Source organism: Phaseolus vulgaris, chromosome 5 (genome assembly GCF_000499845.2).
Source record: "Phaseolus vulgaris cultivar G19833 chromosome 5, P. vulgaris v2.0, whole genome shotgun sequence".
Taxonomy (NCBI): domain Eukaryota; kingdom Viridiplantae; phylum Streptophyta; class Magnoliopsida; order Fabales; family Fabaceae; genus Phaseolus; species Phaseolus vulgaris.
In genome coordinates this window covers 20,713,030-20,723,566 of record NC_023755.2, presented here as the reverse complement: position 1 = coordinate 20,723,566, position 10,537 = coordinate 20,713,030, and the positions used below count along the sequence as shown (strand labels likewise).

Genomic DNA, 10,537 nt, shown 5'->3' with positions numbered 1-10,537 from the left:
TTTTCTAATTTTGAAAACCATTTTCTATTTATTTTAAAAGCAATAAGAAACTTGTCTGATAAGAAATTTTTTATTTTAAAAAATAATCTCTTTTCTAATTTTTATAATAAATATTCTTTTGATGTTCTACTTTGTTTCCCCCATCTTCAACTCCTAATTAAAGATAAACTTAATTTAATAAGAAAAATACAACATATTGAAAAGACACGTAGTTTGATGTTGAGAATACATATGACGGCTATCCAATTCTCAAACAAGAGAGAACATCCTTTTGTTCTGACTACTAATATTTCTGATTTCGTACTATTACAATTACTTTTGTAATACTAAACACACTGTAGTTTTGCACAAAAACACAGTAGTTATGCTGTAGTTAAATACAGACCATGTATGAAATAAAATATACCAAAAAGTAACTCGAGGCTTGTAAGCAGAGGTAACATTTTGATAGTTAAATTAATTTGGCTTTTCCCAAAATATTTTCCTACCAATTCCACAAGCATTCAAAATACCCTTGAGGCAGTCCTAATGTAGTTAAACTTCAGTCATATTTAGGCGCATGAAATCTGGACCTCATCTGAGACAGCTGCTACAGAGGAATTCTCCATTCCTTCCAAGTTGAGCATAACAGAAATTCTCAGGCCGTCTTCAAATTGCCATGGAAACAAATCAATGTGATTATGGCACACAAGAAAGAAGCAATCAGAGTTCCAAAAAAATGGGCTTTGGTTTTCAAAATAATATATCTTGCATATTTGTTATTGTATGACATCTCTTTCAAGGTGTGTCTACTTCGACCACAAGGTGGAAAGAAGCTTCCCCTTCCAGCATTCTGTTACACAATCAAGTACAATCCCTTGCAACTGTTTCTCCACATCTTCCATGGGTTGGCAAGCATCAACAACCTGCTTCAAAGCGGTGCAATGAGAAGGCAAAAAACAAAAAGAAAAGGCTTAAGAATGTGTGGTTAATCATGGCATTGCCACTTTGCTAGGCAGAAAGTAACAAGGATCATTTAAAACTGTTGATTTCAGGAGGAAAGGCCACATAAGCAGTTAATTACCTTCCAGGATACATCATGAAGAACTTTGTAAAAATCAGCAACTTTCTTCTGAAACTCCAGCTTTTCATATCTCTCACCTCCATAACCTCCTCTTTCCGCAGCTTTCTGATTGAATTTGTAAGGAATATAAATGTAAAATTGTAAATAGGCAAAAAAACGGTTATATGCATTAACCAAGCTACTAATGCTAGCTAAATAACAGTGAGAAAGAACAGAAATCTAGATGCATGAATTTTACAAACAAGATACAAAATATTGATATATTCGAACTTGAACCACTCTCTGTGTGAAAGTAACACGTCAAACTTCTGTAACTCAACCCCCACCACCCTCTCTTTACTTTAAAATCTTAGATCCTAACAGCATGGAACATAGAAAGGAAGCAGAGAAAGACTTCATAGAAAATAAGCATCACTTTCTGGTGTACAAACTGTTTACCTGAAAGAAAGAAAATAAACTAATCTAGAAAAAAAAAATTGTTTATAAACAATCAAAACAGCTTTAGGAGCATCTTAAAACGTAACCCAATAAAGCACTATTCACACAGCAAGAAGTGCTGCATACCTCAGGAGATATGTCAAGGTATACTACCACATCTGGTGCCAGCAGACCAATCTCGGGGGCCTGAAAAAAAAAATCACTGTTAACCAATACTAGTGAGAATAGAAGTAATTATGTAAACTCTAAACTGTACAAGAATGGAAATCCTCATGCTCCACACATACTACTCTTTTTGTGGCCAATAAAAAAATAAAGAAAATCTTTTACCTTGCACCACTCAATATCAAGTCCCTTGGCAGATGAGAAAGCCACCCCAGAATAAGAATAACGGTCAACAATGAGAGTTTTTCCAGTTTTCAGTTTTGCTTCCATTAATGACCTGCAAGTACAACACAACTTGTTTGATGATATTGAAATGTAATCTTAGTATTTTACTTGTCATCAAATGTACTAGCAAAAATATCACCAATGAAGCCCCCATGCAATATCAGCTCTTAAGCAGAGTGTTTCAGGATCTATACATAACTGTAAGTCATGACATCACAAAGTGATCAAAGACATAACTGCCCCAAGGTGGATCTCCACTGAATATGTTGAAGTGACCGAAATAATTAAATGATATCCCTAAAATTATTGAGTCTTAATCATAAAATAAATACACATTCTCATTTAACAGAAGACAAAATAGAAAAAAAGTACAGAAACCTCTTTTCCCAACGATTAGCACTGAAGAGGAGATGAATAGTATGATCATCCAACTGAGATGTGTTAGTAAGATAAGAAGATATCATTTGCCCAACATTTGTAGTTCTGTCAGGAAATCTCCATAATTCAGCAGAGATCCCTTGTTCCTCCAAGAAGGACACTAGTCTGCTACACTGAGAAGATTTCCCAGAACGATCCAAGCCTTCTAGGACAACCAAGGCACCCCTAGACTCCTTTTTGTTTCCCGCTATGCTACTATTAAGATTATTTTCCATTCTTATCTTCCTTGGAAAACACTTGGAGGAGAATTTTACTCGAGAATTCAATGACTTCTGCAACACTAGTGCTCTGAAAATCCTGCAAAAAGAGGAAGCAGTCCTTATAGATGCAGACATAAAAGGAAAAATGTCATATAAAAGAACTACCTCCTTCTCTTCTCTGTTGCGTCATTCAGAAATCCCAGTAAAACTATAAACATTAAAATTAACACTGCAAACTTTTGCATTTTCTTCCAGAAAAAAAAACCATCATTTTGACACATTGGACCAAACAATCTTCAGGATCAATTAAAATTAAAAAATACTGTACAAAAAGTTGAAACTAAAGGCAGGACAAGTTATTCTATACCAAAAACAGTATACCATGTAACATTCTTCCTGGATTACAACTTTGTATCAGCAAATAAAGCTGGTTTTTTTAATGTTACAAAAAAATATCTTTAAAGTAAAAACCAAAAGAACCAACGAATTCTTACTGTGACTTGAAAGCTGTGACACAAGTTCCATAGATCATATCCTCAGAAAGCCCTTAAACTGAACAAAAGAAGATAAAAAAAAGTAATTAAAAACTAGCCCAATTACCTATGCCCCAAAGTAAGAATTGACACAAGATTATTGTTTAAGTTTTATCCATGGGAAATCATGGTTTATGCTACTTTAGCTAAAGCTTCCTCCTCCAGTGATAACATTGCAAAGTATGCAACCCTGCCATTGGATGCCAAAAAATAGGGCAGGGAAAGATGGATCAATCCGTCCCATTTTTAAGTGGGTTGGCCAAATAATTAAAGAAAGCCAAAAAAAACTTGATTAAATAGAAAAAACAAGACAATAAATGATAAATTAAACAGGAAAAAGACAGATTAGAAAAATGCCAAAGAAATATAAGCTGAAGTCTGAAACTGGTTTAATACAATTCGGGGATATAAGACTAAACCCTAAACAAGAACCACAGCAACGACATTTTGTAAACACAACATAACATGAAGAATAGCACAGATTAGAACCTGTTACGACCAGAACCACTGACATTAATATGAAATGCAGAAAGAAACCAATGTTTTTGTGCATCAGATTCCAGCGACAGAGATGGTCGGCGATAACAATTTGTGACACTGGGCACACTGTGCGAGGCACTAGGGTTTTGTTTACTTGGCAGAAGTGTTACTCGTTAAGAAAGTTTTTTTAAACTAATCCTTTATGGTTTTGTTATGGCTAATTTGTGTATATTCCTCACCAGATAATACTGAGAAATTGAGTTTACTATGAAAATATAAGATTTCAAACTGTAAAAAAAACTACACGTATAAATATTTAAAGGGAAGAAAAGACTTATGAAGTAATATTTTTTGTTATTTTGGCAAATATGAATATATGGTCTATTAATTTAAGTGTGGAAATAAATAAGGTGAAGCTAGATTTTTGGTTTATTTCTTGTCCAAATGGACTTAAAATCTCAATAGAGTTGTTTATTTGATATGGAATCTCACTTGATTAAGATGTGATGTGAAGTATATTTCTTTTAAAAAATTATACAATATAAAATTAAGGTTATTTTATTTTACTTAACTTAATATGTTAATTTTAATATCATGTACAGTTAAATGATATAATAAAAGAGCTTAAAATTTTAAATATATTTTTATTTGTATTTGATAAGGTCTAGAAGGTATCTCTTACCGGTTTGAACAACTACTTCTCATCCCTCGGTCGCTCCTCCTTCGCCATCCTTCTCGTACTCGGTTGGGAATGATCATACAAAAAATTCTTCAACGATCAAGTAAGTATTAGAATGAATAATATATTGATAAAAGTATATCTTACTCTTGTATAACCATGCTTATATAGTTTTTATAGTGAGTTATTTCATTTATGCGTCATACTTAATGCATATCTTTGTTAAAACAACATTATCGAACTTATTGTGTGTTATCGAATTTGTCGCGTATCTCTTTATTTTATCTTAATGTATTAAATTTATCTGATCGACCGGCTTTCGATACCGAGTGATATGGTCCATTCGACTCCAACCAGTATACTTGCCCCTCAGAATCGAGGGAGAACCTTCCAGAAGAGTCTAGATGTGATTGTTTGGTGTGTCAAGGTTGGAAGTGACAATTTTGATCATTAATAGTGAAGTGAGTTTATTTTTAGATGGTACCATTTTATGGTGACACTTTAATTAGAGTTGGGATTTTAGCAACTTTAATGGTGAGACCTAAGGAAGATTCCCACTAGACACGAATTTAACCAAATGGTTAAGTAAGCGTGAAAGTTCACTTCACAAAGGCAAAGGTGAAAAATCAATATAAAGTGATAGATGGAATGAAATGCAGAATGGAAATGGCAACAAGGTATGCATCAATGGTGGTCATGGCCGAACCAAAAGATGAACCATAAGCAAATAACAAAAGCAAAACCAAGAGCAAGAATACAAGACAAAGACACGTATGAATGAAAATGGAAATGAATTGAAAAGAGTGGAAGAAGAATAGCTTATGGAGTGATTGTGAGAATGATTCATGCCACTTGGGGTGTGGTAGCCACCGAGATGAGTGAAGGGTTGCCATTTGAGAGTCTCACACTACTCAAGATAAGACCTAGCCAAGAGGATTCAAACCTCAAAAACTTCTCACACAATTTGTGCAGAGTAACTTTTCTATTCAAAATTAACATGTAAATGCATGGAGTAAGGCACCCTATTTATAGAAATGGGTGCCTTAGAAAACAAGATGAGCAAGGATAGGATGGTAAATGTGTGAGGGGCTGCCTTTATGATGAGAATCAAATAAAGGAGGCTTTTATTAATGGAGGAAGAGGACATCCACCCTCACATTTGAAGTTCTTCCTTCTAGTCTTCTCAAAATTAAAAGAAGACATAAAATAAAGATGAGGCCCAAGCCCAAAGCCCAAGCCCAAGCCCAAGAAGGCCAAAGCCCAAAGAGCCCAAGTCCATCCCATGAGGGGCAATGCCAAGCTTTGAAATACTCTTGTATAGTTTTAGGAGGTGTGGTTATTAAATAAAAAAGTGTGAAAATGTAAAATAAAGTCACATTGTCCATGTGACTTAGGAGAGTGGTGTAGGTGTAGTTTTTAAGAGGTGTCATAGTAGAAAAGGGTCACACCTCCCATGTGACTTGTTTTTGGTGGGAATTTCAAATGAGTTTTATTTGAAATTTCCCACCTATTTTTCAGCACCTCTAGGCTATAAATAAAGGTGCTTAGCTTGTACAATTCAGATTTGAATTTTGATTAGAGAAACTATACTCAATTTTTGAGAGAGCATTGGAGAGCTTTGTGTCTTCCTCACTAGTCTTATCTTGAGAGTCTCATGGTTACCTCAAGTGGCGGCTTGCACACTCATCTTGGAGTCACCATCCTCTAAGTGGCGTGATCATCCAACCATTCCTCCATCTTCATGAGCTTTCTCTTCTCCTTCCTTCCTTCTCTTTTTATGTTCATGTCTTAGCTTGTTTCCTTTGATTTTCTGTTCGGTTTCATAATGTTCTTGACTGTTTTGCTTCGGTCTTTTGATTTTTGCCGATTCATCTTTGCTTCTTTTTCATTTTCTAGGTTATATGTTCGGTGCAATTCAGCTCTTATACATTTTGTTCGGTGCCTTTGTCTTTTCTTCCATTTTAATCGGTTCAATTTGACAATACATGGAACTTCCATATGAGTTTGGGTTTTGGTACTAGTCTTGGTGAGTTCTTGAACTTAGAACCTTGATCCAATTCTATGAAAAAGTGCCTATCTCATATCTCATATCTATCTCATATTGTGCTATTGATCTCACATCATGTGGTATCATGAGTTTAGGTGTGTTCTTGTTTAATTTTTGAGTTGTGTTGCACTTTATTTCAAGAGCTCTTTAATTCTTGCTGTTTACATTTCTGTTTTTAGGCTTATTTGAGTTTTATTGCTGTTTTCTTTATTTTGCCTATCATGTGTTTGAGTATTTTCCTTTTCAAATACATACAAGTTTTGTCTTAGTCATGTTTTCCCATAATTGTCATCACTTCTTGTAGTACTTTTATTTGAATTTTTTGTTTCTTGCTTTGGTGTCATATAATTTTCTGAGTTTGATATTTGATCCTTTGTGCATTTTCTGTTTTAGAATTGAGTTCATACTTGTATTTTAGACCTATACAAGTTCCTATACATCATTTTCCATTATGTCTTTGCTAGTTCTTCATACTGTTTTTCATTTCTGTTAGGATTCCTCTATTTTCTGAAAACGTGCTTACTATTTTTCCTTATTGCAATTGATTTACTCACTAGAAATTCTGAAATTCTGGATTTGTGTTCTTCAAAGTGTTAGAAATGAGTAGAAAAAAGAAGTACTCAAAAATTCAAAGTACACAAAAAATGATAAATAAAATGCAAAAAGTGTACAATTCTGTCGAAAAAAATACGGTAATCTGGCAGCGATTTTGAAATATTTATATCAATTAATTGGCTTACTGTTTTGGCGTAATTCCAGTGCCATTTGTGAGCTAAGATCTTGAAGTTTCTGTGGTTAAAATTTCATAATCCAGTTCGCTTTATATCATTCCATTTAAATCAGTGAACATGAAGCACAGTTTGCATAAAAATATTTTCCAGTAGTTCTGTTTTTGTTTTCTTCATCCACTCTAGTGCTTTTCTTTAAGTATTCTTTTGTGTGCCTACTTTTTCATTGAGTTCCTTATTTTCTTGCTTGTCTTTTGTTCATTAATCTTTGAGTTTGTCATACATCTAGTATTCCTTTTGTTATAGCCTTTTATTGCTTATACCTTTTCTTGTTTGTCTTTATTGCTTCATTGGTTTTGTGGTGTTTGGCTTTGAGATTGGTGTGCCTTGCTTTGACATCTTTCATTTGAGGATTCCTATGGCCTCAAGATCAGCTTGGTGCAGGGACATTATTTCTTTGAGAGTGCTTTCTTTTTCTGGCCAAATTCACTTCGGCAATTTGGTTGCCAAACTCATTTTTTTGCTAACTTTGTTTCTTAACTTGTTTGCTGTTTTTGTGTGTTTGCTTTTTTCATTTGCAAATGGCTGGCTATTCAAGTGGTGCATCTTACAAGCAGCACTCTCTTTCCAAAGCTTCGGTCCTTGGTGAATTGCATGAAGCTCAACGCACAATTCGGCGTTTGGAAGAAAAATTGCAAAAGATAGAGGTGCAACAAGCTAGGCCATCTCACTCTATCCATGATGGGCATCATTCACATAGACCTTCATCAAGAGGTTCTTCAAATGACTTAGGCCGTGAAGAGGACCATAGGAGAAGGCGAACTCCACTCCAATACCATGGACATAGACATCACAACCAAAGGGAGAGACATCACCATGGAAATGGATACTACTAAGATGCAAAGGCTAGGCTACCTTCGGTCAAGCTTCCTTGTTTCAATGGCTCTAGTGATCCTAATGTGTATTTAGATTGGGAGGCTAAGTGTGAACAAATTTTTGAGATCCATAAGATCCTAGATGAGCACAAATATAAGCTAGCCACCTTAGAATTTAGTGATTATGCCAAAGAATGGTGGCATACAATTGTAATGGACATTATATATCGCAAGAAACCTCCTGTGGTTTCTTGGAATACTTTGAAAGAGTATATGCGCGCGAGGTTTGTTCCTCATTCTAGGAAGGAACACTTGTTGAAGTTCCAAAGGCTTCCTCAAGGACATAGGATGGTAGATGAATACTTTAAAGATTTTGAAACCACTTTGACTAAAATGACTATGCATGCTAATGAAAAGTCAAAGATAAAATGGTTTGTACGTGGTTTAAGAAGAGATATTAGAGAATTTATAGAATTAAATGAGTACTCTTCTTTGAAGCAAGTGCTTCGCATAGCCATCAAGATGGAATTATATCTTTTGAAAACCACGTCTACAAAACAAGTTTTTACTCCAAATTCTTCTACTCCTAAGTCACCTACCAAAACTTCAAATATAAAATGTTTTAAATGTTTAGGTTTTGGGCACATAGCTCTTCATTGTCCACAAAAAACCTTAATGATAAACAAGGTAAAACAAGACTTAATTCACCCATCTACCACAAGTAAAAATGAAAAAGACAAAGAAGGCCAAGTTGACATGAGTCTTATCCTTTCACCTCTAAGGTGTTTTCCTTCCTTATCTTTTTCATTACCCAAGGTTTCTATTTCAACACCATCTTAGTTAAAAAGTGTTAGGGATGATTTCATACCTCCTAATGGTTTTCACCATTTAAGAGGCCTTTTTCCAAAAGATATCATCATTCCCAAACAAATTTTTCCAACTTGGTCGATTTATAGAACCTCCTTTTCTGAAATCCCATTGTTTACAAATGATAAGTCATGTTTACATTTTTCTTCCACTTTTAATTGTAAAACTAAACTGACTTTGTTATATGCAGGGATTCAGAATTCGTGGACGAATTCTCTCCAACTCGAGGAGTATGATGAGAATCAAATAAAGGAGGCTTTTATTAATGGAGGAAGAGGACATCCACCCTCACATTTGAAGTTCTTCCTTCTAGTCTTCTCAAAATTAAAAGAAGACATAAAATAAAGATGAGTCCCAAGCCCAAAGCCCAAGCCCAAAGCCCAAGCCCAAGCCCAAGAAGGCCAAAGCCCAAAGAGCCCAAGTCCATCCCATGAGGGGCAAGGCCAAGCTTTGAAATACTCTTGTATAGTTTTAAGAGGTGTGGTTATTAAATAAAGGAGTGTGAAAATGTAAAATAAAGTCACATTGTCCATGTGACTTAGGAGAGTGGTGTAGGTGTAGTTTTTAGGAGGTGTCATAGTAGAAAAAGGTCACACCAACCATGTGACTTGTTTTTGGTGGGAATTTCAAATGAGTTTTATTTGAAATTTCCCACCTATTTTTCAACACCTCTAGGCTATAAATAAAGGTGCTTAACTTGTACAATTCATATTTGAATTTTGATTAGAGAAACTATACTCAATTTTTGAGAGAGCATTGGAGAACTTTGTGCCTTCCTCACTAGTCTTATCTTGAGAGTCCCATGGTTACCTCAAGTGGCGGCTTGCACACTCATCTTGGAGTCACCATCCTCTAAGTGGCGTGATCATCCAACCATTCCTCCATCTTCATGAGCTTTCTCTTCTCCTTCCTTCCTTCTCTTTTTATGTTCATGTCTTAGCTTGTTTCCTTTGATTTTTAGTTCGGTTTCATAGTGTTCTTGACTGTTTTGCTTCGGTCTTTTGATTTCTGCCGATTCATCTTTGCTTCTTTTTCATTTTCTAGCTTATATGTTCGGTGCAATTCAATTCTTATACATTTTGTTCGGTGCCTTTGTCTTTTCTTCCATTTTAATCGGTTCAATTTGACAATACATGGAACTTCCATATGAGTTTGGGTTTTGGTACTAGTCTTGGTGAGTTCTTGAACTTAGAACCTTGATCCAATTCTATGAAAAAGTGCCTATCTCATATCCAACTCAAGTTGATTCCTAAGAATGGCAAGAATCATTCATATTGTGCTATTGGAATCACATCACTTTAGGGTTTGACTAAGTTAAAAACGCACGCTAGGCTTAATGTTCTAGAAACTAGGTCAAATTTCCTTCCTAAAGGGCTAGAAACAAGCTAAAATGATAACTACACCCTCTGTTATGCTAAAGGCACCTTATTCTAGCCTATCTTGCTATTTGGACCCCTAATGTGAGCCCAATTTATTTACAACATGTTTAACTCTTAAGAAGACTACCAGGAAGAACATTTGATGTTTTGTTCTTTTCCCATTTCTTCTTCTTTTGAGGTTGGCTAGATCCTTGGTGGGGTCTTCACTTGAAAGTTGAGATGGCTTCTCATAGTGTGAATGGTCATGTGAGTCCTTGGTCATCTCCTTGTCGGCTTGGATTGTATCAAATAATTTGCAGTGTTAGTGGTGATTGGATGTACGTCGCTCAACGTTTCGTTTGAGTGTAACCTAATTTCTGAATTGGGAGATCTAACGGTTCATTTGACCATGTCGTTTTATGCTCAAACTAGTTGAACTCC

The 10,537-nt window shown here is 35.1% G+C and overlaps 1 protein-coding gene across 4 annotated transcripts; it reads right to left on the bottom strand.

The window, feature by feature from the left end:
* Window positions 1-212: 212 nt before the first annotated feature.
* LOC137835274 (thymidylate kinase) lies at window positions 213-3,774 on the bottom strand. Of its 4 annotated transcripts, none has more exons than XM_068643706.1 (7): window positions 3,552-3,774; window positions 3,024-3,081; window positions 2,270-2,626; window positions 1,832-1,943; window positions 1,628-1,687; window positions 1,064-1,168; window positions 213-905 (listed from the first exon to the last, which is right to left on the bottom strand). In XM_068643706.1, the coding sequence occupies exons 2-7, from the start codon at window positions 3,059-3,061 to the stop codon at window positions 789-791; spliced, it is 789 nt and encodes a 262-aa protein (XP_068499807.1). In that variant the 5' UTR covers window positions 3,062-3,081; window positions 3,552-3,774; the 3' UTR covers window positions 213-788. The 4 variants fall into 4 exon arrangements, with proteins under 4 accessions (XP_068499807.1, XP_068499808.1, XP_068499809.1 ...); XM_068643707.1 differs by having other exon boundaries at window positions 3,575-3,714; XM_068643708.1 differs by lacking the exon at window positions 3,024-3,081 and having other exon boundaries at window positions 3,552-3,757.
* Window positions 3,775-10,537: the final 6,763 nt, after the last annotated feature.

Bases quoted from the DNA above. Each gene is read 5' to 3' on its own strand.
- LOC137835274 (XM_068643706.1), bottom strand. From the start codon at position 3,061: ATGATCTATGGAACTTGTGTCACAGCTTTCAAGTCACA. The intron at 2,627-3,023 runs GTAAGAATTCGT...CTCTTTTTGCAG, and splicing joins GTCACAGCTTTCAAGTCACA to GATTTTCAGAGCACTAGTGT. The intron at 1,169-1,627 runs GTATGCAGCACT...AAATTCAATCAG, and splicing joins ACCTTGACATATCTCCTGAG to AAAGCTGCGGAAAGAGGAGG.